Source organism: Perca flavescens, chromosome 10, assembly GCF_004354835.1.
Source record: "Perca flavescens isolate YP-PL-M2 chromosome 10, PFLA_1.0, whole genome shotgun sequence".
In the NCBI taxonomy this organism is placed as follows: domain Eukaryota; kingdom Metazoa; phylum Chordata; class Actinopteri; order Perciformes; family Percidae; genus Perca; species Perca flavescens.
This window is the reverse complement of record NC_041340.1, coordinates 9,140,821-9,168,688: the sequence shown is the minus strand read 5'-3', so window position 1 is coordinate 9,168,688 and position 27,868 is coordinate 9,140,821. Positions and strand designations below refer to the sequence as shown.

The following is a 27,868-nucleotide window of genomic DNA, read 5'->3' as shown; positions in this document are numbered from 1 at the left end:
GCCCGATTCATACACATTACCAGCTCGGATTCACCATAACTCGGACAGAGAGTGAAATGTAGAGATCTACATTTGCGCAGTTACCACTCCGCGCAGCAGCGCAGCAGCGCAGCTTTGGACGCGCTCGAATGTCTGTGTTATGAGACGGATTTGGGAGGTAGCTATCAGGACTCGACATTTGTTTGCTAAGTGGGTTACACAAACTATTCACTGACAGCGAAGTGAGGACACCACACCGCAACTTCGCTTCGGTTGGCTTAAAAAGAAATCCCGCTGGAGCTGACACATAATGTTTCCAGCCAGCAGATATTCAAGTAAAGGTACGTCAGCTTCTGGCTTGTTAACTAGCTAGCACATTGCGAGCCTGCTGTTTTACCGACAGATTTGTCAAATGTCGCTAACGTTGCACAATTTATACAACGTTACTGACCACAGCCTGTTAGGGTGCTGAATATGTGTTCTTTGTGCACAACTTTGTTTTTAGGTTTTCTACAAATTCTAGCCTTATCATTAGGCAAACAGTCCAGCATGCTTATGTATGTTAGCATCAAGCTAAAATGTAGGTCAAAGTTGAACTAACATATAACGTTAGGTCACTTGAACAGTGTCCTTGTCCTGGGTTATACATCCAATGGCTTTTCAGAAATATACTGGTGTTATTAGCAATATTATTATTATTTATTGTATTGTCATCGAAGGTGTTAGATTATGTTTATTCTCAGCTTTGGACTTTGAAATCAATTTAGCTGTGGTTACACATATATAACTCTGCTAGCTAGCGGTGCAGCTGGTGCAGCTAACGTTATTGCAACTCTGTGACAGCTGCTGCTTTTCATTTCCACTACATTAGCTAACGTTAACAGTATCTATCGTTTTCTTGTTTGTTTGAGTTGTTGTGTTTTAAGAAGCCCCTTGATATAGCTAGTGTGCCACCTGCTTAAACCTGTAATTTATTTTTCCTTTTCCATTTGTGGTTCAACATTTGGGAACCAGATCAGGCTCAACTATACCAGTGAGCACAATAGTATACAGCCACATTCCCACCATTTTCAGCTGGTCTTAAATGGGACCTGTTATCTCTCTTGCAGCCCACAGGTGTATCAGGGCATTGAAGACTGTACAGACAGAACATGCTGCCCCTCAGCTGTACTCATTACACAGAAGGAAATGCTCTTCGGTGTCAACACCCCGCATCACAACACACTACACCGTCCATTCGCGAGATAAAGATTCAAGATGGGAAGGTAAGACACTGTACTAATCTAAAGTTACTTCAAAGTTAGAATTAGATGTTGTTATAAGTACCTACACTCGTCTGGCCATTTAGATGATCTAGGCTAGATATCCACTGGCACCCTTGAGAGGATTAATATTTTTGTAGCTTGATCTGTGTTGTGTCATGTCAATAACAACATAGTCTATAAATAACCATCTTTACCGCACTCTAGTGTCCCTGTCAGGAGTCAAATCCTGTTATTGTCCATATTTGAAATATGATGTTTACACTGAATAAAAGTAACCCAGTCTTCATATAACTGTGTGATTCATTAGCCAAGTTGATGCTTGTATACGTACAGGAATGTTACTTCTACTTTTTGTTTTTCCTACACTAAAAAAGCTTACAGTGCACTTTTATCTTATGATATACCTGCAACAAAATTATTCAAGCTAGTTAGACGTGCTTGAAAACTGGATATGTTAAGAAAATATAGCCTGCATTACGCCTTACCTTTTACTATAATATGTTTGAATTGTAGCCTTGTGTTTTGTAAATCCAGAGAAAGAGAAATGTTAGAGTGGATTTGCAGTCCCTGGAATGTTTGACAGGATTGAAACCCATGAGCATGAACTAAAGTTTTTTTTTTTTTTTTCCAAAATGTGTTTCACAATGTGAAGAATCCGTGTGAATAATCCCAAAAAACATTACCTTTGCTTATTGAACTTTGGTACCACATAGTTTGTCATTAGTTTGGTAGTTTGGTTGGCTTCCCTGCAAATAGAACCCTACCTAATCCTGCCAGTTTTGGTGCAAGGCTTTGCTGGGTGTGCCTCACAGAGCTGCAGCTATCATTTAAAAAATATTGCCAACTAAATCAGAATGCAGTGCCTCTCTCATTCTCAATATTTCTTTCTCATGGTCCTTTCCCAGGGATCGAAATGGAAAGGTTTGCCGATGAGGCAGATGTGGTGATAGTTGGTGGAGGCCCTGCCGGTCTTTCCGCAGCCATTCGTCTGAAGCAGCTAGCTAACGAACATGAGAAGGAGCTGAGAGTGTGCCTTGTGGAGAAGGCTTCTCAGATTGGAGCACACACCCTGTCAGGAGCCTGTGTGGAGCCCACTGCCCTCAGCGAACTCTTTCCTGACTGGAAGGAACGAGGAGTAAGTGTCTTATTCAACAGTTCTCTATTTCTGAGTTTAGAGTATAGATTGGTAAAATGCCCTCTTTTTATAACATAACCCTAACCCTCCATGTGTATATGCTGGGTAATATATTACGTGTTTGTCAACAATGGTTTATCCAACATTGCTACACATACTGTACACAGGAATACAGTCCAGATTAGTCATCAGCATTTGCATATACATACACTGGCTATATGTATGAAGGAATATGCATGTATTTATACATCCAAATCTCTATGAAGTCAAAATTTTAGCAATTGTTCACATTGTTCTTATACCTCAGGCACCCATGAACACTCCAGTGACTGAAGATGTGTTCAACATTTTAACGGAGAAACACAGAATCCCTGTCCCCATTTTGCCAGGTAAAAGCCTGTTTTATTCTGTTTGAATAATAATGGTGACCATTGGTATGTTAAGACATTAACACCCTCTCTGCCCCACAGAGAGGAAGTGTTATTGATATCAGAGATCAGAAGGACATTTGTAAATATTAGTTATTTACCACTGGGAGAAAAGGGGCTCCAAACAAGTAAAACCAGCAGAAAGGATGAATCTGCATTTCAGTGCGAGTATGGTGGTGTGTGGAGTAGAGTTTCAACTAAAACAAACTTAGTGAGATATATATATATATATATATATATATATATATATATATATATATATATATATATATATATATATATATATATATATATATATATATATATATATAAGGGATGTAGATTTATACTATTTTTTTATTGAAATGTAGGCTACTTGCTACAGGCAGAGAGGGCAAAAGAATTAAATCAATGCACATAATTGTGCCGATCTGAATTAAAATAGTCCTATTTTCCATTCGCTAGGCTGAGGAAATAAAACAATACAAACTACAGTACAAACAAACTGGCTCATAAAATTATCAAGTGCCGACTAGAATCAAAATAATTATAAAGAAGTGTCTCTCTGCAACTCTCGATGCACATAGGCCTCTGCCTGACGCCGCTGTGCTGTTTTGATCCAGTTCCGCAGGGAGAAGCCATTCTCTGCTGGCACACTGGAGGCATGTTTTATGCATGCTACTTTGGCCAGTTTGACCCACTCCAGATAGATTTCACCGTAATCCCAATATGAGCATCGCAGGCTGTTGACAAAGTCAAGCATCCGTAACCGCGGACGGCTGTAATCCTATCTTAATATGCGTCTGTGGCATTAATAAGAGGGGCTGTATCTGGTGCAGACTGGTCCTTGCTGACAATTTCTTGGCTTCATTTACGTTAGACCGGCCGCTGCTTGGTTTTATAAAGTAATTCACAATATTTCCCTGTTTCGCCAGTGCTTGGGCTTTGACGTTCCCGCTTGCTTATCTCCGTTTGTTGTAAATCTACGGTAGTCTTCTGCATTCAATCAGAGAGAGAACACAACATATAGTTTTTCCTTTATCAAATACGCTACAGTCTACATTTCTAAATGAAAAAATATGATTGTTCATTGTTTTTTTTTGACATCATTACAGTTTGTTAATAGAACGGAATATATGAAAATCACTGTAACTTATTTTGACACAATTCAAATTGTGCAGAGGGAATTATTTCCACTGGTCATTCTGACCGGAGACAATTAGAATTTTCAGTCCTGATAATTTTTTTCCAGTCAATGACCGGTAATTACTGGACAACGGAAACTCAAGCATGGAGGGAGCAAACATATTGTTTACCTAAAAAAAACAATTATAAGATAACAATGCAACATTCTTCAAAGGCACTGTCTGAATATAACCACAAAGGTTGCCACACCACTAATGTTTTAAACCAAGGAAACTTGCTAACAAACAAATTGTACCTTGACAAAAAGATGGGGGAAAATTACCACTTGGTATCATTCTGGTTTATGGATTTGTACTGAGGTTTTCTCGTTGTCTGTAGGTCTGCCCATGAGGAACCATGGTAACTACATTGTGAGGCTGGGGAACTTTGTGCGCTGGCTGGGCGAGCAGGCCGAGGAGCTCGGAGTGGAGCTGTACCCTGGTTATGCCGCAGCTGAGGTGAGACTTCCTTCGAATTGCTTTGATGTACTGTATGTCTTTTCATTTTTGTCTTTCTCAAAATGCACTGTAGTTAGGTAGGTAGACTATGGCTATGTAGATTATATGTCCATGAAACACAGTATCTCGGCCACCCTTGGTATGATTTCTACAAAGCCTTTTTTTTTTTTTAATAATTGTACCATTTGGCCTGATTTACGTGCTATGATAATTATCAAATTTAAAAACCTTTAAAAAACCATCTACTATAAATTTGATGATTCATGGGAGAATTAATCTTATTTCTGTCTTACTTTGTTCAGTTTCTGCAGTTTGCTGTCAAACAGTAAACTTTCCCACATTGTTTTTTACAATCATATAACTACCTTGTATTCCATTTCCATCATCCTGGGTTAAAAAAAAAGTCATTCACAGGCATACACGCAGGCATTTTCATTATTGGCTGATTATATTTGAAACTGTATCAATGGACATGTCAATTGTTAAGGCAAAATGTGCCCCCTTAACATGTTTACAGCTAGTGTTAACGTTTATCTGTATTACATTTGTCAAGGTTTTGTTTCATGAAGATGGAAGTGTAAAAGGAATTGCCACCAATGATGTAGGCATCGCTAAAGACGGCTCACCAAAGGTATTGTGCAGTAAAACATTTATTTTATAATACTGTCCAGCTGTAGTCCCTTTGTCACTACTTCATTGTTTAATGAAGTACACAAATATAGGCCACTCTTTACATATAAACATGAATCGCCTGCATACATCGGGCCCTTTGGAAGGATATTAAGGGAAGAAAAACTACAGGATCACTTGTTTTGACCTATAAAGCATACATATTCTGGAGTTTGTATGTTGCTTCAAAGGAAGAATGAAATATTTTCTCGTATTTGTACTGTGGTGGAGTTGTTAATGCTCCTTTTTAGTCCTGGTGATTTTGTATGTGAGGCCACATGAGCAGACATGTCACCATCAAGTTGAAGCTATTGCCTCATAAAGGTGGAGGGTGGGGGTGTAGCCTTGACCAACTGCCACTTTGCTCGTTTGAAAGCCATGTAGTTTCTCTCTCATGGGTGGGCCAAATTCTCTGGGTGGGCAAAGCAGAGAAAGGGGAGGTAACCTTGCTCCTTATGACCTCATAAGGAGAAGATTCCAGATCGGCCAATCTGAGCTTTCAATTTCTCAAAGGCAGAGCAGGATACCCAGGGCTCGGTTTAAACCTATCACCATTTCTAGCCACTGGGGGACCATAGACAGGCTGGGGGAACTCATATTAATGTTAAAAAAATAACAATTTTTAATAAAAAAAAAAAAAAAAAAAAACGTGGACCTTGTTTTTGAAAAGTTTTTTTTTTTTGTACAGGTAATGTTTTTCCTTTTTGTCTGATTATACCAAATGTTGTTTTCCTCCACATAAAAAGTGATTAATTGATTGTTACCCTACTAACCCTACTACTACTACTACTACTACTGCTACTACTACTACTACTACTACTACTACTACTACTACTACTGTTCTTCACTTGCTTCAGGATGTCTTTGAGAGAGGAATGGAGCTCCATGCTAAAGTCACGTTGTTTGGAGAGGGCTGTCATGGCCACTTGGCCAAGCAGCTATACAAGCAATTCAACCTGCGTGAGAACTGTGAACCCCAGACCTACGCCATTGGCCTGAAGGAGGTAAATGCGATGTACCACCCACATAAAGATTTAGTTTCCCCTTAATCTGGTTTGACCGATCATTCCTATTGAGTAAAGTCAATTCTGGGGAGAGTGATCAAAGTGGTTGTTGTAATGTTTGTTTCTACACATACAAACTTACACTTTAAATTCTTGTTTTATTTCAGTCACACTAGAAAACATAAATGCAAGTAGCAGAAAGGCATGCTCACCCTTTTATAGTAAAGCCAAACATATTCCGTGTCAGCAGGAAAGTGTGGCTTGATAGATTTAAAGTAGCAGAGTCCTCTGCTTGTTGATAACTTTTATCCCCTCTGTTTTTTTAGGTATGGGTGATTGATGAGAAGAAGTGGAGGCCAGGCAGAGTGGAGCATTCTGTGGGCTGGCCCCTGAACAGAAACACATATGGAGGATCCTTCCTGTATCACCTGAATGAAGGAGAGCCACTAGTTGCCTTGGGCTTTGTGGTGACTGACTTTGTACACATACTGACAATGAAATAACAAGACGGCTGGATGCCATGCAAAGCAGTAAATAATCACAGCTTGAGCTTCTGAGTAAATAGGCGAGCTGTGGGCAGTTTTACATTATTACAGTTGATTATTGATCCTGCTGAGGAAAAACAAATAAAACCTTAAATTGATTTGTTTCTGTATTAATCTACTCGCAATACTCTAATAACAAGGTAAAAGCATGACTTTTAAATATTTTGTAACTAAATTAAAAGTTTCAACAGCCAAGAGAGAAGTCGGCTTGTAAAGTCCGCTACAAACTATAGTAATAAAATGATCCATAATCCATTTTTTTTCTAAGTTACAAACAGCCAAGTAGTCAAAATGGCACAATTTTAGACTGAGGCTCAACCACCTCCCGCGAGCACGGTGCCGTTATATGGTCGAGCGAGCTGGAGAGTGACTAAAGAGAGGGAGCGGCGTTAGAACAAAGCAGTGAATCGGAGAAATAAAACCTTGTTGTTGCCATTTTATCACTACTAGAAATACACTGTTTCTTCACATTGGTGTAGGAAAGGAAATATGGAAAAACTAATTGTATTTAATTACTTTTCTAAGCCAAAGTAGCTTCAGAAAACCCTTAATCACTCAACCTTTTCCTACTTTATATTTGTCTATTAGGTTTATTATACCGGTTTTGTTAAATGACTTTAATTAAACTGGCATTTTTTTCCCACTCCAGGTTGGTCTAGACTACACAAACCCTTACCTGAGCCCCTTTAGGGAGTTCCAGCGCTGGAAACATCATCCCTTTGTAGCTCCCACACTGGAGGGAGGCAGCAGAATTGCATATGGAGCCAGGGCATTGAACGAGGGAGGAATGCAGGTATATAGGTCACGCTACACATTTTCATTAAACATGCCTGTCGTTAAGTTGCTTGAACCCTAAAACAAACTGACCTAATCTAAATGTCAATTTATTTATAGAGCACATTTAAAACCAACCTAGGCTGAACAAAATGCTGTACAAAGTTATATTATGTTATAAAAGCAAAGAGAGACAATACAAATATAGACACAATGAACATAATACAAACAGCATACTTCTATACAAATGTCCCTAAACTAAATCATACACCAAAGAATAAAAATGTGTTTTAAGATGAGACTTAAAGATCTCGGCAGTAGAGAAAGACCTAATATGAATGGGAAGTTTGTTCCAGAGTCTCTGGGCCACAACGGAGAAGGCACGATCACCCTTTGTTTTCATCCGAGACTGTGGAATAGCTAAAAGGAACTGATTAAACTATCTTAGGTTCCTGGAGGAGTGATGTAGGGTAAGGAGATCAGCAATATATAAAGGGGCCAATCCATGTAATTTATTAAAAACAAGGAACATTACCTTAAAATAAATTCTATATTTGACCGGTAACGAGTGAAGAGAAGCCAATATCGGGGAGATATGATCCCTCCTTCTGGTACCAGTCAACAATCTATCAGCCGCATTCTGGACAAGCTGCAGGCGTCAAAAGATTGAGTGAGAGTGCAGCTCTGTCGCTGGAGGAAGCACAACATTCCTTTGCAGTTCATATTTGTGAAATACAGGGAAGAATATTGTGCATGACTCCATTAAACTAGCCAGTTTCTCTACAGGGATTATTTAAATGTATTCCTACTTTCATATTTAATTAAAGCCATCAGCAGAGTCTACATTTAGAATCTAATTCACGCAGCAAACAAATAGATGTTGTTCCAGCAGAATGACAACAGAAACAAGCTACTAATTAAATCAAGTTACTGAAATGTTTTCACTGCTACTGATAGATTACTGTGTTTTTAGTCTTTTATTTGTTGTATTCATCAAATGTGTCTGTGAGACTTTGTAAATTGTTAGTTTGATTTCTCAAATCTGTGTTGGTTTCTGCTGCGTCCTCAGTCAGCCTCATTTTATTATTACTGTATTTTAATAGTGAAAGTTTTTAGGCAAGGCTAGATAACGTCCTTTGATCTGTCAGATACGCAATATCACTCTTGCTGGGCAAAGATTTTAGATTAGATTTCAAATAAGATTAAATTAAAACATTAGGTTGTTTCAGTATATTCTGATGTTTTACTGAATGAATGAGTAGTTTCATTTTTTTAACTGAAAATAAAAGTGTCATGTTAATATGTATTTGAAAATAACAAATATTACGAGTAAGCACAGCCACTGCTTATTCACATTGAAAGCTCATTTGAGGTAGTTGGCCCATCTGCTAGATTCCTCCCCAGTGGAAGTCCAACTGGGAGGAGATCCATTTGCTGACTTGAAACCGGCTTGAGGGATTATATATCCCACCTGGTACTGGGAACGCTTTGGGATCGTGCAGGATGAGCTGAAGGCTCATTTAGTTATCCTTCATCCTGAGCCATCAAAATTTAATCTAAGAAAATGCCAACTGTTCGCTGATTGACACTAACCACACTGTTTTAATTTAAAGACCTTCACGTATATAATATGATTTCACATGTGATAATTGCTTTGTGGCTAGTCTATATCCTCCACGTTCCACTTCCGGGATTGCTCCGTTGCCGCCGAGAATTCCGCCGGATTTCACTCTTTTCGGCCGAATGTCCGTTTCGCTTTCTTGGTGTTGGAATTTTAAACTCCAGTCAATTTATGAGTATTATGGTTAACTTTTCCTCAGATCTCTGCAGGGTAAATCCAGACCGCTAGCTAGACTATCTGCCCAATCTGAGTTTTCTGTTGCACGACTAAAACAACCTTTGAACGTACACAAGTTCCTTCCCGAAGCTATTTTGCAGCGGCACCGTGACTCTGCCCGGTGCTTAGGACCACCCATGACAATTGTGATTGGTTTAAAGAAATGCCAATAAACTAGAGCATGTTTTTCTCCCATCCCGGAATGCTGTGTGGACTAGCCTGACCCTCCTCCGCGGCGCTGTGGAAGAAGGTCTGGCAAAGCGAGACTGATAACGTCCAGTAGAATTATGGACATACTGATTGTGAAAATAAAATGAACATGAACTCTCTCCTCTTCCTCTCCAGTCTATACCGAAGCTGACTTTCCCTGGAGGGCTATTGATAGGCTGCAGCCCCGGCTTCATGAACGTCCCAAAGATTAAAGGCACGCACACAGCCATGAAGAGTGGCATGCTGGCGGCTGAGGCCATTTTCCCCAAAGTCACCGCAGAGGGCCTGGATTCCGAGACAACAGGTACAGCGGTCATAATAGCATCACCAGGAGCCGTTTGTATTTTGTTCCAGGTACTCCATGATGAGTCACAGCTTGTCAAGGTAAGTTCATTTCAGAAACCACGCTGTATGGCACCTGGGTAGCTCACCTGGTAGAGCAGGCGCTCATATATAGAGGTTTACTCCTCCACGCAGCGGACGCAGGTTTGAATCCGCCCTGCGGCCCTTTGTTGTCATTCCCCCCCCTCTCTCTCCCCCGTCTTCAGCTGTTCTATATAAAATAAAGGCCTACATTGCCCAAAAAAAAAAAGAAACCACGCTGTACCAGGTGTAGAGAAAGTGACGTCCTCATGGGGAAAATGACATTTACGCTGAAGTTACATAATCACAAACACAAGGCTAGATGGAATGCCAGGTAGCAACATTTGTCAGCTATAAAAGGTCAGGCAATAAACTCTTTAATATCAGTTTTTGAAGCAATCTGAGGATTTATCAGAGGTCCAAAGGGGACAAATTCTTGCAGGTACACGACCGGTCAAAAGTTTGGAGTCACTTAGAAATTTCCATTGCACTCCATTATAGACAGAATACCAGCCGAGATCAGTTGCATTTTTTTTTTTAAGATTATTTTTTGGGGGCTTTTTTCCCTTTTTATTTCAGAGTGACAATGGATCTAGACAGGAAAGGTGGGAGAGAGAGATGGGGGATGACACGCAGCAAAGGGCCGCAGGTCGGACTCGAACCCGGGCCGCTACAAAGGACTCAGCCTACATGGGGCGCACGCTCCTACTGGGTGAGCTAGAGGTCGCCCCAGTTGCATTGTTTTGTTTTTTTTAACCAGGGCAACAGTTTTCAGATTACATTATGTGCTTACAGAATTGCAAAAGGGTTCTCCAATGTTTTCTCAGTTAGCCTTTTAAAATGATATCAGATTAGTGAACAGAATGGGCCTTTGGATCACTGGATGAATGGTTGCTGATAATGGGCAATGTAGATATTGCATTAAAGATCAGCCACTTCTTTCTACAACAGTCAAGAACCCTTTTGCAGGTGACTTATTTAGTACAAAGACAAAAAAAAAGAATGGCAGAAATTCAATAACAATACTTAAATCTTCCCAGGACTCCATGTACCCGAGTACACTGAGGCTTTAAAGAACTCGTGGGTCTGGAAAGAGCTGCATTCAGTGAGAAACATCCGGCCGTCCTTCCACAATTACTTTGGCCTGTATGGTGGCATGATCTACACTGGAGTTTTCTACTGGATCTTCAGAGGAAAAGAGCCGTGGACACTCAAACACGCTGGTGAGTATCATTGTACAGCTGGGTGCTAACTTCAGACCTTTGTTTTGATTTGTATGCATTCACTGGATACTTGATCGCTCTACTGGTGTAGCCTAAAATTATAAAGAAGGCGATTTAAGTCAAGCTACATGTTCAATTTGCAAATGCCGATTTGTCTCCTGGTGGCAAGGACCTTAAACAATACACAACATCACCGCTGTTAAAACATTTGCGTATGAAACATCCGAAAGAATACAAGTTGTGCATGAAGGAATCTGCAGACAGCAGCCAAAATGCATTAAGTTCAGGTACAGCAAAGGAAGGACAGAAAAGGACAAAAATGCACTGCTGTCGACGTTGTTTACTTCATTAATGTGTTTACTGTGTTAATGGACTGAGGATGGGAGTAGGATTCGGTATTCGGATTCGGCAGAATCTTAACCAGTGGATGTGGTATTTGGCCAAACCCCAAACATCTGGATTCGGTGCACCCCCCACCTTAGCTATATGTTTAATGAATTGAGCTTCTTTCAATGTGGTTTAGTTGTGCTGCTGCAGATCAGCAGCACAGCACAATGCCAGGGGTTTGTCTTCAGGTGAGGTGTGAGGTCATTTCGTAATCGTCTGTGCTCCATCTGTCTCAGGCCTTGACGCCAACCAGCTGAAACCGGCTAAAGAGTGTACACCTATTGAATACCCCAAGCCTGATGGAAAGATCAGCTTTGACCTGCTCTCCTCTGTGGCCCTGAGTGGCACCAACCACGAGGGGGACCAGCCCCCCCACTTGACCCTAAAGAATGACAGCGTCCCGGTGGAAAGGAACCTGGCCATATACGATGGGCCCGAGCAACGTTTCTGCCCTGCAGGTAAGCCATCATGGCCTCTGAAGAGCATCCCCCACACAGTCTGTTACAGTGCAGAGAAAAGTCCATCTTTTCCACATACTAAAGTGAGATAAAATTCAGAATACAATACCTTTTTATTGTCATTGCACCTTGTACAATGGGATTTTGGAATGTGTGCTTGATCAGGGACTTAGATGATTAATTCATAATCAGAATAATTGTCATTTACTTTTCTCACATTGAGCGTTACTCCAGACTCTTTCTTGTTTGCTCTTGTTGCTTTCAAGATTTTAAACATAACTGCCGGCTGTTAAATTTCTATGTCTCTGCTAAATTCGAAACCGTGTACAACCATGCTGGCTTTTAATGAGAAAATGCGTCATGGGCATGTACGTTCTTCTACAAACGACAGCCTAATTTTCAGCAGAGTCTAATTGTTGAGATTAAATTGCATTTTTACAGAACAGAAAACATTGCAATACCTTACTTGTGTTCTAAAGGTAATGAACTGGAACAGCTGCTAATTCTAAATGTCTAAAAACAAAAAGCCCCCAAAAAAAGTCTTAAAAAATGCAAAGAAAAAAAGTGTTTGCTGTAGAAAATAGTTATTAGTTGTAATAATTTAAATCCTTCTGAGAGCATGTGATTTAACACAATGTCTCCAGACAAAGACCCCTTTTCACCTGGCTTCCTTTTGAATTCTGAGGAAACTTAGTGATGTGTGGTCAGGCGTTCCTAACGTGGCCAAATGCAGCGGTTTGTGGCCCACAGAGGTCAGCCATGACAAAGAGCAGGGGAGATTGGATGAAGCAGGACAGCAATTACTTCAGAAGGTCAGTGCACACCGCAGCTTTGGAAGGTTAATCATTTTTATAATTAGTTAGGGGCTCAGCATTGTTTGCTGGCATGAATCCACTTGTTTTTCAGAAATTTGTAAAATGGTGTACTGAGTATGCAAAAGTGACCGCTGTTATATTATCTAAACTTTGGAATATATAACTTTCCCTTTTAAAGCCTAAAGGATAGGATCACTGTTTTTCAACCCTGACCTTGTACAACTCATTTAGAGTCTCATATAGTATGTCACCAGATGAATCCGTGCTGTAGGCAGAGGTAATTAAGCTGCATTAACACTCTAGTGTATGAAAAGGTTTTAGGTTTAATTACTTCTGTACAATTTTTGCCATGAAATGTCCACAAGATCCTGTAGAACTTGTTACTTGTAATAATGACTTTTTTTTTTTTTTTTTTCTTTCTCAACTAAATTTACCCATTTTTATAGACACCTAGATGTCTTCTTTACTTGCAAATAGCATCAAATTATCAGGCTCGAACAATGATCTTCATCCCAAAGCCATTGTCCTCGGCAATTTGTTTTGAGAACAATAATGATCCACACTGCTGCTTTAATCATCTGCGAAATCAATCATGATCAATCTAAGGATGCACGTTCAAAAGGGCGCCGGTGAAACAACATTTTGCAATCAATGACCAAAGCCATTGTCATTGGCAATTTCAAACAAGTGTTTCGAGACCAATAACGATCCACACTGCTGCCCTTATTCATCTGCGAACTCAGTCGTGATCAATCCAAGAATGCAATGATCAAAAGAGAGCCGGTGAAACGGCATTTTGCAATCAACGACCAAAGCAGTCTACAATCAACTCCGCTATCTTTCATGGGCGTTCACTTATACCACGGTTAAAACGAGGAGGCTCAGATGTGTCCACATCGCACTGCTGCTGAAAAGCGTTCCCACACCAGGTTTCCTGTTTACCACCGAGCAAAAAATAGGGTTGGAAATTATAGGGTAATCTCAGTTTTATCATAGGTATCGTACGAGAACCAATGATTGTACATTCATTCCTGCATTGATTACTTGTGTGTTGTACGCTGTAATGTTCCTTGTTCACGTCTGACAGGTTGGATATTTCAGCATTCAGATTTTCAAGTTCACTTCATATCTTGTATTGTATCAATTCTGTCATTGGCTAGCTGTTAGCCAATCAGATTCAAACTAATATTAATGAGAACTGGCAGAAATCGAGCCGAGTCTTCCTGTAGGCTTTCTATACCACGCTAGAATGACTTGAAACAAGGTAACCAAGGCATTTTTTTCACACAAAAAATGTTACAGTAAAGAGTCCATGGTAGAACTTCAGATATTACCACAAAGTAATGAAATACGTGTGGCAGAGCACCTTTTAAAGTCTTCATCTCATTTCCAGATATTTTCCCCATATATCAATGTCTTCAGAAGAAAAAGGAAAAAAAAAAACCTGATCAGGGCCCGTACTTATCAATCCTCTGAGAATTCCTCACACTGCTAAGAATTGACATAACCCTTGTGTTGTCCTTCGGGTCTCCGAGACCCGTTCGGTTTATTTGACGTTTTTGCATTGGCCTGGTGTTGAGCTTCGGGTCCCCCGGTGACCCTCGCGTACTATGTGATGTGAACTGGCACGGGGGTCCCAGATGACACGAAGGACAATAAAAAAATTCTTTGCTCAAAGCTGCACTTAAAGTTAGTTATCAAGCATCTCAGTCGGAATTTAAGTGAAGTGTAGGACTATATGTTAACCCTTGTGTTTTCTTGCTGTCAACCTTAAACCTTTTTTTTTTTTCTATGCTTTTGTTTTTGCTTTTTCCAACGTTTTAAATCGTTAAATTTTTCTTCTACACATTTTCAGCACTTTATACGTCCTATATTTTCTGGTACAAAACAAAAATTGAAAACCGGTCAATGTGACCCGATGTCAACACAAGGGTTTTAAGTGTCACTCTTAGAGATGATTCACGACACTTTGCTGTGCCACAAACGGGATTTTGGATGACCACATAGGCATGGACCAATCACTGAATAGATTTCCTTATTTAAGAATATTCTCAGATGAATTCACATTGAATGGTGAAATTCCTAAGAGGAGTTTCCATTCAACACGCATTTGACGATAAAGAATTTTTTTTCAAGAGAGTACATTATGATATACACATTGGAAATGAAAGTTAAACAATTTTTCCACCATGTTGCCGACATGGTACAAATTTTTAGTTACACTTTACTTATCTACATAAGAGTAACATGACACTGTCATAAACATAAGTCATAAGCGTTTATGACATAACGCTTCTTTTAGTGAGTGTCATTCAGTTTTGGTCAGGGTTCATGTCATGACAGTGTCATGTCACTCTTATGTAGATACCTTCAAGTAAAGTGTTAGCCAAATTGTATGTGTGCTGTTAACTGAGCTGCCTAGATTTATTTATATAGTAATAGTAATAATATATTTTGCCTGCTCTGTCCCAACATACCGTTTGATGAACTGCTTGTCGTGCAACGTTTCAAAAACATTCTTCCTCTCCTGAAAGATTGGCCCACTCTGTCTTCTCGGCGCCATCACAAGCCCCCTACTGGCAACTCCTAACCACTTGAGACCTCTTAAGCCGTCTTAAATAACTGGGAGAGTAAGAGTAATTCTTAGCTTTAAAAAAAATTTGATAACTTGCTGTTATACTTCAGTTTGAAAGTAGGAGTACATTTCATGAATTCTCAGCACTTGAGACTAAAACGGCACTTTGAGAAGCTTGATAAATACGGGCCCAGGAGAGAAAGTGGAACACAAAAATAACATATTTCACATCCTGTTTCACAAGTAGTTTACTTTTTTTTTTGTTATCTCTACCAACCCTCCCAGGTGTGTACGAGTACGTTCCCCTGGAAACTGGAGATGGGATGAGATTGCAGATAAACGCTCAGAACTGCGTCCACTGTAAGACCTGTGATATCAAGGACCCAAGCCAAAACATCAACTGGGTTGTGCCTGAAGGCGGCGGAGGACCAGCCTACAATGGAATGTGAACTTCGGTTTTTAAAGACTTTTTGTCTAGAAAGATAACTCTAAAGTATCATTCAGGGTTGCAGTACTTTCCAGGGATGGAAAATGTGCCTAAGTATACAACAAAAATGTTTTAGAAAAAAAGCAAGGATATTAATACAACTGCATTTTGTTATAGACATGAATACTTAACTTACACAGTGGAATATCAACTTTAAAATGTGGTAAATATAGGACCATATATGAAACGATTCACATTTTGCCGTTTTTGCCTCACTGATTCCCCATTTTGGGCATTTAAATTAGTTTGAAAGTGGCTCTTTTGTCTTTGAAAAAAAAACTACTTGATTAACTGTAATAGAAGAAGCAAACGGGCTGTTCTCAAATTAAGGTTTATTTTTGCATTTCTTCCAGGTATATTTGGACAGTATTTAATCCATATTGTACATAAAATCATTAGATGATATCACAGTAATGAATAAAGAACTCTTGACTGTTATCCCTTTTGTTTTTGACCTCTGTAAAAAAACAAAACAAAATAAAAGATGGATGGATGTGGCCAGGGGAATGGTATCAAAATCCCTACCATGAAACGATATAAACATACACAACTTTGCTTTGCTGAACTACCTCAAACCCCTAGAACAAGGGCCAGTGTTAACCCAGTTTTTTTCAGAGCAGTGGGGTCAGCCGTGCGTCAGACTAACACTCAAACTATTCATTACAGTGAAGACACTTGTCAGAATTAAGACAGGCCAAAGCTTACAACAGTTATTCCCTTAAAACACTGACAGTGAGAAATGTGCCGCTTGAAAACATCAAATCATACTGTATATTTTCACCTGGTTACAGACTCCTTATCGGAGTGCAGCTTCCCACGTAGAGATGACTTCAAATATTGACAAACGTTACTAACAAACTCATTGCATCATTAGGTGAAATGTTCACGCAAACATTTTGGCATAGATTTTCTTTTCTTTCTCCTTCTCCTCCTGGATTTTGAGATGAACCCTCTTCATCTCATTGCTGATAGCTGTCAAAAGAAAACACTTTGAATTAGCAAGGAAATCAACGGAGCAAATGTAATTACATCCGTTTCATCTCGAGCGCTGAGACTTCAAACATTGGTTTTGATGTCCATGCGTCTACTTTGCTACATTTTGTGTTTTTTCTGCGCACTGTCAATTTCACTTTAAAGATTGCCTGCTCCTGAAGGCACAAAGCATGACAATCACTGATAGCTCTTATCTCCTAGCTAGGAGCCCAAAAACTGCTGCTTACAATATCAAAAAGGAGGACGCCTGCCTAGCTCACCTGGTAGAGCACGCGCCCATATATAGAGGTTTACTCTGACTCCGACCTGCGGCTCTTTTCTGCACGTCATTCCCCCGCTCTCTCCCCTTTCATGTCTTCAGCTGTCCTATATAAAAGATCTAAAATGCCCAAAAAATTATCTTAAAAGGTTCTGTTCTTTCAAAAAATTGGAACATAAACCGTAACAACCTTTTAGGGCAGCTACATTAAAGGTCAACCACTGATAGCTGAGGGAGTTTTAACATTAAAGCAGTGTTGTCTGTCTTTAGCTGGCAAAGTGCTTTTGTTGGCTACAAAATAATCTCATTTTTGGAAGTTAATGTGGCCATTCTCGTCATATTCTTTCAACTTTAATTCTAGATTAATTTGCATCCTGAGGTCTTACACTGTGTTCCAAATTATTATGCAAATTATATTTTACGCTGATTTTCCTAAATAGTCGATTCTAATGACAGTCAGTATCATTTTCTAGTTACCAACCGTTAGGGTATAAGTCAAATTTCATTGAACAAACCACCCAATGAAAACCGAATTTTTTCAAAAATAAAAAGCTCAAAATTACTATCCACAACAGAGTTTCTTTACATTTTATAGGTTGTAAAGAACTGAAAATGGTCATTTGCTGAATTTACAGCATTAGGTCATATTTACTGAAATCAAAAGCTATTTCAATCAAACCCTTCTTAACAGGGCAAGTTACATGTTAACATAGGAGCCCTTCTTTGATATCCCCTTCACAATTCTTGCATCCATTGAACTTGTGAGTTCATGGAGAGTTTCTACTTGAATTTCTTTGCAGGATGTCAGAATAGGCTCCCAGAGCTGCTGTGTTGATGCAAACTGCCTCCCACCCTCATAGATCTTTTGCTTGAGGGTTCTCAATAGGGTTGAGGTCAGGGGAGGATGGGGGCCACACCACAAGTTTCTCTCCTTACAAGCAGAAACGGTTGCAGTGGGCCCAGAAATACATGAAGACTAATTTTCAAACAGTCTTGTTTACCGATGAGCGCCGTGCAACCCTGGATGGTCCAGATGGATGGAGTGGTAGATGGCCACCATGTCCCAATAAGGCTCTCTCTGACTAATCACTTTCTTCTATAGTACAAAAAGAAGAACCGTGCCTTCTGTAGCAAAATCATCTTCATGCATGACAATGCACCATCTCATGCTGCAAAGAATACCTCTGTGTCATCGGCTGCTATGGGCATAAAAGGAGAGAAACTCGTGGCGTGGCCCCCATCCTCCCCTGACCTCAACCCTATTGAGAACCTTTGGAGCATCCTCAACCCAAAGATCTATGAGGGTGGGAGGCAGTTTGCATCAACACAGCAGCTCTGGGAGCCTATTCTGACATCTTGCAAAGAAATTCAAGCAGAAACTCTCCATGAACTCACAAGTTCAATGGATGCAAGAATTGTGAAGGGGATATCAAAGAAGGGCTCCTATGTTAACATGTAAGTTTGGTTTGATTGAAATAGCTTTTGATTTCAGTAAATATGACCTAATGCGGCAAATGACCATTTTCAGTTCTTTACAACCTATAAAATGTTTTGAAACTCTGTTGTGGATAATAATGTGGAACAGCGCATTTTGAGTATTTTTTATTTTTGAAAAGAAATACTGTCTTCATTGGGTGGTTTGTTCAATGAAATTCGACTTATACCCTAACGGTTGGTGACTTGAAAATTATACTCATTTGCATTGACAATTTAGGAAAATCAGTATAAAATATAATTTGCATAATAATTTGGAACACAGTGTGGATGATGATGTTCTGGTTGCATGCTGCTCATACAGAACAGTTACTCAATTCCCTAAAAAAAAAGTTCAATTAGGTAAACAACGAACAAACAGGACGTTCCTGCAGTCCTGGACTATTTTTCTTCATGAGCTTGAATGCTAAGTTTGAATAATACATGTGATTATGCATAAAATGCTAAAGTAAATTATCTAAATATGCAAATGTAGATGAAGAAACATATTTGCAGCATTCTTGGCAGCGCTGAAGCCTAAACAAACACAGAAAATGTTCCAAGACACACTGCCCACCTTTGTCTTCTGGAGCTATTCCCTGAGCTTTCTTCAGATCAATCTGAAAAATGCAGAAAACAATTTGATGAGTCAAACTGACCTCAAACTGCTCTAAATACTGAACATCTCTGAGATCAATGCGTCTGGATCTTGTACAAACTAGGACATGTGACAATGAGACAAATAAGCATAGTTATTGTCACAAAACGTGTTTCTACTACATCCAAACTATATGTCCAATTGGCAATAGTGAACATGAGAGTCCTGAGCTGATATAATGCTGTATCAAACCAGATAATCCATACAGACATTAATAATTATGTACATTTTTACCTGTTGTGTTGTATAGTATTTTTTTTTTTTTTAAATGTAAGTGTGACGTGCTTGTGTGGATGTTACCATGGCTTTGCTGTTTTCCTTTAACCCCTGCCAGGCCTGGGCCCTCCGGAAAAGTGCCTTAGTATTGGCTTGGTCCAGCTCCAGAGCCTGTAAGACACGACAGAAATACACAGCAGAAATGTAATTCTATCCTCCTTGAATCTTTTATTAAAAGTTGGCTGAATTAGTTAGTAACTTTATTTTTTAGTTATTAACTCAATTATAATTCCAAATGATTACGTAGGTTGGGTCCTAAGTACAAAATGTAGTGTATACTATCAGTAGCTTAAAAATCAATAGTGCCATTTTTGGGAAATTTGCTTCAAGGAATAGTCAAACACATCCCCACTAACAAATGTACCTCATTGCAGCTGTCCAGAGCATCCTGCCACAGCTGCATTTTCAGATTACAAGCAGCTGTGTTGAGGAAGCAGCTGAGGGCGATGGGCTCCAGCTTCTGCTGCGCCGCCTCCTCCAGCAGCTCTCCACTCACCTCCAAGTACCTGACCATGTCAACAAAAAAAATCACACTCGTCAGTGATCAAGTAGGAGCGATTTGATGCCTATTCACAAACATTGTTGCTTGACTGTAATCTGCCACAAAGTGGTTTCTGTCCTCCAGTTTCTTCGTTCTATATCTTTATTTGTTTTGCAAGTGTGACAATTCTGTATTTAAATGCATCTTCCTACTGAGAGGCACACTTCATTTAACAGGAATAGCACTGAAAACAGGTGTGGTTCTGTTTAAAGGATAATGCTCGTCATCCTTTTCTTATTGTCAACAAATCCCATTAAAAGACCAAAACTAACAATGAATCAGTCCTACTAACAAATACCATCTCTGTAGCCAAATCCTGAAATAGCACACAATGACATAGGCACTCTTGTTCATTCTGACTTAATCCCACATACAACACATCCTGCTGCTACTATACTGACATACTAAAAATAGTCCCAAACTAACAAATGTTCTATTTAAGTAAGGTTTGCTAAAACCTACAGTGGCCAACTGCTTTAGGAGTTTTACAAAAAGAGACATAGTAGTAACAAATGGGATGTAGGCACATTTCCACATATACAGTAAGGCGTTTTTCCATTACATGGTACCTACTCGACTCGGCTAAGCCGTGGTGCCCCGTCCTCCATTTTCCGTTGCTTAGATTTAGTACCGCCTCATGCATGAGGCGAGCGTGGCCGGTCGTCATAGCGACGTCGCAGGAAACTGCCGCGACCTAACGCAAAACGTCAAAGGTGTGTTGTTTTTGACTCTCGGCATGTAGCTGTTGTCACAGCCAGAAGACAAATTTTGTTTCAAAAGAAGCTGGAGGCAGCAAAGAAACATTGCTGGCTAAACTATTTAAAAAAGCCGGGTTTGTTCAGGACACCCCCGTCTGTCGCTAGCAATGATGACGCAGTGATCAGTGACGATTCTCTTTGATCAATCAGTAGTCTGCAGGTTTTCACGTCACCTTTTGTTATAGCCTCAGCTCGCTTGGAACCTCAACGGAGGTGATACTAAAAAAAGTACCTGTTGGCAGGTACCAGGGACTTTTTTTCATAATGGAAAAACAAAAAAGGCGAGTCGAGCAGGTACCATGTAATGGAAAAACGCCATAAGCTGGGAAGACATTATGTATTAGGAGATGGACAAAAGTGAATACCCTTTTCATTTAAGCGTGTTCACTATTTTAGCTGTTAAAAAATATTTAACAAGGTTATTTTTGATTGGTACATCTCCATAAACTACACCGATGATCAACTACATGCCTGAAGATGAGGCTCCTACACCACAGCAGACATCACACGGCCTCTACCACATGAGCCACAGAGTTCATTTCAGATACTGGGTATAATATTTATTAAATGTATGTAGATTATCTGAAATACAATTTAATTTGGATGGTTGCTTTAAAAAGGTGTGCTTCTCAGATTCTCACTTTTAATAGAATGAAGGCGATTATAATCCTCCACATATGCAGTGACACAGTATATTACCTGAGGGCTTTGCTATATTTGTTGACAGCAGCTTTCCAGTCTTGATTCTTAAAAAGACTGTTTCCAATGTTCTTCACATCCTCAGCAACAGACAGAACTTTGTCAACCTAAAAGCAAACAGCAAGAAACCGAATCAGATCGGTTGTGAACGAAACGGCAGATCTAAACTACTTTATTTTGAGGTCAAATCAGACTCACATGTATAATAAAAACCCACCAACCCTCATTTTGGGGACAAACCCTTCAACTTGTTTAATATGCTTAACATGCATCTTCTCATCTGATTTTGGATAAGTAACACATGCATTCCCCAAACAGCCAAAGTGGTCCTTTAACAGAGTCCCTCAGAGCTTTTTGCTATCTGCCACAGTTCATCCCTTTCCTTGAAGATCAAAGACATCACGGATACTTGCATCTTTAAAGTCGACGTCGGAGTCCTCGGGGAAGTCTGGGTGCGTGTCTCCTGATCCATCGCTTGGTCCAGTGCCCCAGCTGTCCCCATCCTTATGCTCACCACAGTCTGCTATGGCACATGGCTGAAAAAGTAGACATTAGCAGAAGTTTAGCACTTACAGTTTGGCACTTACCTTTGTAAGACTAGCTGCTAACTTTGTAAAATTGTAAATGTATTATTTTGGAATTAAACTCTACAAATTTTAACTGAAAACCTTTACCTTAACAGGAACGTCCTCGTTAGTCTCAATAGACTCCAGCATTTTTACGATTCCCATTCCTTTTAACACTTGTCCGAAGACTACATGCTTGCCGTCTAAGTGTGGAGTGGGCACAGTAGTTATGAAAAACTGTGAGCCGTTGGTGTTTGGCCCGGCATTCGCCATGCTTAGCAGACCCACTTTGTCATGCTACATTGAAAAGGAAATAAATGATTACAACAGACAAAAGAAGGCACTACTGACACATAGAGACAAATGCACAAATATGGACATTTTGATTATTTCTGTTATTCAAAAACAGCTTTGAAGTGTTATGCCTTTTTGCCTATTTAGATGATCACAATAGAGGTAGAGTCCAGGGACATCCTGGAGGGATAGATCTATTGTTTGATATACACTAGGGCTGTGCTCGATTGAAGAAATTCTTAGTCGACTAACACTCATTCAATTGTATCGACTAATTGATTAGTTGATTTAATCGACAGATCTGTAAATCTGAGTTTCTCCGAAAAGAGTCATGCAAAAGCACCACTTTAATTCTTGTATTTACCAGAGATGTGCTTGTACGTCTTTTGGAAATAAGTTATTCAGCATGAAAAAAGCATCAAACATGACTAATCGACTAAAGAAATATAAGTTGACTAAGACCAAAACGACCGATTAGTCGACTAATCGACTAAGAGGGAGCAGCCCTAATATACACTCACCTAAAGGATTATTAGGAACACCCTACTAAGACCGTGTTTGACCCCCCTTCGCCTTCAGAACTGCCTTAATTCTTTGTGGCATTGATTCAACAAGGGGCTGGAAGCATTCTTTAGAAATGTTGGCCCATATTGAGAGGATAGCATCTTGCAGTTGATGGAGATTTGTGGGATGCACATCCAGGGCACATAGCTTCCGTTCCACCACATCCCAAAGATGTTCTATTGGGTTGAGATCTGGTGACTGTGGGGGCCATTTTAGTACAGTTAACTCATTGTCATGTTCAAGAAACCAATTTGAAATGATTGGAGCTTTGTGACATGGTGCATTATCCTGCTGGAAGTAGCCATCAGAGGATGGGTACATGGTGGTCATAAAGGGATGGACATGGTCAGAAACAATGCTCAGGTAGGCTGTGGCATTTAAACGATGCCCAATTGGTACTAAGGGGCCTAACGTGTGCCAAGAAAACATCCCCCACACCATTACACCACCAGCACCAGCCTGCACAGTGGTAACAAGGCATGACGGATCCATGTTCTCATTCTGTTTGCGCCAAATTCTGACTCTACCATCTGAATGTCTCAACAGAAATCGAGACTCATCAGAACGGGCAACATTTTTACAGTCTTCAACTGTCCAATTTTGGTGAGCTTGTGCAAATTGTAGCCTCATTATCCTATTTTTAGTGGAGATGAGTGGTACCCGGTAGGGCTGTCCTCGACTAAAGAAATTCTTAGTCGACTAACACTTATACAATTTTGTCGACTTATCGGTTAGTTGATTTAATTGACAGAGCTGTGCACTTTGAGAGGTGGTTAAGACTAGAAAAGCACAATATAAATGTAGTTAATTAACCATCTGTAAAACTGAGTTTCTCCACAATTAATCCTGCAAAAGCACCACTTTAAATCTTGTGTTTACCATAAATGTGCTCATAAGTTTCTTGGAAATGAGTAATTAAGCATGAATAAGCATAAAAAATGACTAATCGACTAAAGAAATCTTAGTCGACTAAGACCAAAACGACCGATTAGTCGACTAATCGACTAAGAGGTAGCCCTAGTACCCGGTGGGGTCTTCTGCTGGTGTAGCCCATCCGCATCTAGGTTGTTCGTGTTGTGGCTTCACAAATGCTTTGCTGCATACCTCGGTTGTAACAAGTGATTATTTGAGTCAAAGTTGATCTTCTATCATCTGGAATCACTCTGCCCATTCTCCTCTGACCTCTAGCATCAACAAGGCATTTGGGCCCCCAGGACTGCCGCAGACTGGATGTTTTTCCTTTTTCAGACCATTCTTTGTAATCCCTAGAAATGGTTGTGGGTGAGAATCCCAGTAACTAGGCAGATTGTGACATATTCAAACCAGCCCGCCTGGCACCAACAACCATGCCACGCTCAAAGTTGCTGAGATCACCTTTCGTTCGCATTCTGACATTCAGTTTGGAGTTCAGGAGATTGTCTAGACCTGGACCACACCCCTAAATGCATTGAAGCAGCTGCCATGTGATTGGTTGATTAGATAATTGCATTAACGAGAAATCTTACAGGTGTTCCTAATAATCTTTAAGGTGAGTGTATGTAAAATAGTCCGACTTATTTTTAAAGCGTTATTTTTCTCCTTAGTATAGCGAAAAACTAATGAACAATGAGTGTTGGGTAACATGATGGATGAAGAAACCAGTGTACATAGTGTAGAAATATTTTAGCAGTGGACCCAGATAATGGTATTAAAGGGTAACTACCGTTTTTTTGGGTAGTCTGTACAGAAATGATAGGCTCCTGTTATCTAAAAGATTTTCAACGTAATGGCTCAATATTTAAATGATTTCAACAATGTGGATGAGGTCGTTTTACTTCGACGACCACATGTAGGCTATTCATTTGAGCCGGAGCAGGCTACAACATTAGGGATGAAGAGAAAGAGAGAGAGGCAGCGGACAGAGGAGGGTGAAGCAGCGGCTGAAGGGCTTCGAGACTCGGATATTGGTAGCGCTCCCGTGGGTGCTATGCCCCTGTATGCCCAAAGAAAACGTTGTCAGGAGTGGGACCTGTTGCTGCCAGATCTCTGTGGTCTGGATGTGTCCAGTGATATACCTCGGACACAACACTGCGTTACCACGTCAGGATTTCCCTCCTCTACAGTAACCAACAGGGTGAGACATGAGCAAATACAAACCATTGTTTTTATTGAAAATCTTTTAGATAACACAAAACCATGGATGTATTATAGCCTATTGACCGCACAAAACACTGAACAGCTGCAGAATCTCTCTCTCGCTCTCTCACACACATCCATAGACTATAGCCTACTCTGGCTCAAATGAATGCAGGCAGCCATCCAATTATAACAACCTCATCCACCTCTCCTTATGTGCTGTCTCTCTTAGTTACGCTGTTATAGTTTTAGACTGCCGGGGGACTTCCTTCCTTTGACACACTGAGCTGCTCTCTCCTCTCCCTTTCTATTACCATTTGTGTGCATCCCGTCCCAGAAATGCTTGTAATTAATCCTAGCTTCTGGGGAGTTTACTCCCCGGAGTCCTTATGTTTTTTCAACCAGCGTATTTCCTTGGAGAACGTTGGCACCAAGATCCTGGTTGCAGCTGTTGCCGTGGTCCTGTTGCACTCCCTCATGAGCTCAGCAGTGCCCTGCTTGCTCTTGAGGGAATTACTGGAATTGTTGTAATTGTTGGGGCTTTGTAAATTATAGAGTGTGGTCTGGACCTACTCTATCTGTAAAGTGTTTCGAGGTAACTCTTGTTATGATTTGATACTATAAATAAAATTGAATTGAATCCACAGTGAAATCATTCGAATATTGAGCCATAACACTGAAAATCTTTTAGCTAACAGCAGCCTATAATTTCTGTAGCGTAGTGATGGTCAAATGAAGCTTCGCGAACCACTTTATTTTCTGAGCCCACTAGATGGCGCTCTCTGTTCAACAAAGGGTTGATGACACACTGAATTGACATTCCTTTAACCTTTTTCTTTCAACAGAGAGCGCCATCTAGTGAGCTCAGAAAATAAAGACGGTTCGCGAAGCTTCATTTGACCATCACTACACCATAACAACAGACACCTTTGTCTCGTCTCGCGTTCCAGTCGCCAAACCACTGTCTTTGGACAAAAAGTCCCATCCTGAGATCGATAATCAGACACTTTTAGTAACAATCTGAGCCTTTCAGTAGCAAAAAAAAAAATCCCTTTTACTGGACAAAAAGCAAGGCTCCACAATTGCCCCATTAGGGTACATTGTAGCTCGGTTCGCGCCGGCTCGTCATTGCGATCTCGCTCAATACTGGACCAAATTCAAAGATTTTTGGTCACATCAGTCTATTAGACAGAAATGAATGGGAAATGGGGCCCAGGTTGAAAAAACGGTAGTTACCCTTAAAGTAGTTTACCTTGTAGTGGAAGTTTTCATCCTCAAACTTCTCCCCGTAGATGCTCTCGCCCCCGGTGCCATTATGGTTGGAGAAGTCACCTCCTTGGATCATGAACTTCTTGATGACTGGCAAAAACAAACATACAGCCAAATTACTTTTCAGATAAACCAGGCTGAATGTCAATAGTACTTTAGACTCCCTGATTTAAAAAAGCCAAGAGCCAAAGGCTCAATAAGCCTGTTAAAATCAAGTTAGTTACTTTACATATTATATACTATACGGTCTCATGACATTCATGCTTTAAAAGCGTTAATAAGTGCCTTTTAGTTTAACAATATTCAACAGTGGTTGGTTTAACTTTTCCCCCCACTCACCCCTTATATAATTTAGCCAAGCATGCAGTTTTAATTTCGATGGATTTTGGTGAACTGACAACTGAAATAGATGTTTTTTAATGAGTCCACTAAAGTAACTACAAATTCTCCAAATGGCCCGCAGCATTGGGTGTCATTTTATCTACTTTTACGTGTGTGTGTACTAAAACCTCAAGGTGTCTTTTCAAACTGAAATGTCACATTATATGCAGATGTGGAGGGTTTTTACTTCTGTGGAAAGGGCATCCTTTGAAGTGCAGTGGTTTCCCAGTTGATTTCCCAGTGCCTTTCTCTCCAGTGCAGAGCGCCCGGAAGTTTTCTGCAGTTTTGGGGGTGATATCAGCAAACAGCTCTAGAACTATCCGGCCAGCTGTGGGCAGAAAAAGAAAAAAATTGTATAATATTATTGTACAAGTTTATTCACAGATACTACAGTATAGTCTAACTTACAGTATAGTCTATGGGATAGTATGGACTAACATAAAATCATTATTTTTATCTGTACTAAAAGCAAGATAAAGTGGAGCATGGATACTGAAGTAACGTTATTCAGGAACTGACTTAACTAACGTTACATCTACCCGACAAAATAGGCCTTGCCAGGCTAACTGTTACAGTAATCAATTTGTGGGCTGCAGCCAGTTAACTATGTAATCAATAAACCACTTGAGCTGATATTAAGCTATCTACACAAAATTACCATCGGATTTTGCTATGACCATGAACGGTATCTTACAGCGTTATGACAGCAAAGCTAAATTTACAAGTCATTCTAGACAACACAGACACACGTGGTTTAAACTTAACGTTTACTAGCTCTCTAAATTAACGTTACTATTTGTTAGACTCAAAGCTAACTCACTTTAAATATTAGCGAACTGGTAATGTCAATGTTTTACATATTGTCTTTTTTCTAAGGTTTAATGCTATTGGAAGCTTCTAGCATAAATGAATCCGTTTCAGCCACTAGAACGGGCGGATTGTGCTAAGCTAAAAAGGCTAACGTTAGCGGTTAAACTGGTAACGTTAACTAACATTAAAATTAAAATGTCCTGACCTCTTTCTCCTCCAACGACTACGTCGAGGAAGACGCGAGGGTTTTCGGGGTTTGAAGGCTTGTCAGACGGTATTGAGTGAGACATTTTAAGGACAGGGCGGTTTCAGACACTTGTTTCGGCTAACTTAGCTAGCTAAACCCGGCCGGCTGGTGTAACGTTACTGGAGCAGGTTAAACCTTAGGGTTAAACGAAGAAGAATGGACGCAATAACTTCCGGTGAGCAAATTCCA

The 27,868-nt window shown here is 40.0% G+C and overlaps 2 protein-coding genes across 2 annotated transcripts; one reads left to right on the top strand and one right to left on the bottom strand.

The window, feature by feature from the left end:
- Positions 1–97: 97 nt before the first annotated feature.
- On the top strand, positions 98–16,214 carry etfdh (electron transfer flavoprotein dehydrogenase). The gene is made up of 13 exons (XM_028588661.1): positions 98–320; positions 1,089–1,244; positions 2,150–2,379; positions 2,687–2,768; positions 4,311–4,429; positions 4,983–5,060; positions 5,956–6,102; positions 6,429–6,569; positions 7,297–7,440; positions 9,604–9,772; positions 10,872–11,054; positions 11,678–11,899; positions 15,575–16,214. Exons 1-13 carry the CDS (start codon positions 290–292, stop codon positions 15,736–15,738), a joined length of 1,866 nt encoding a protein of 621 aa, XP_028444462.1. The 5' UTR covers positions 98–289; the 3' UTR covers positions 15,739–16,214.
- Positions 16,092–27,868, bottom strand: ppid (peptidylprolyl isomerase D). The gene is made up of 10 exons (XM_028588662.1): positions 27,638–27,868; positions 26,810–26,950; positions 26,225–26,331; positions 22,108–22,296; positions 21,847–21,969; positions 21,434–21,540; positions 19,800–19,941; positions 19,460–19,546; positions 19,079–19,121; positions 16,092–16,748 (listed from the first exon to the last, which is right to left on the bottom strand). Exons 1-10 carry the CDS (start codon positions 27,720–27,722, stop codon positions 16,660–16,662), a joined length of 1,113 nt encoding a protein of 370 aa, XP_028444463.1. The 5' UTR covers positions 27,723–27,868; the 3' UTR covers positions 16,092–16,659.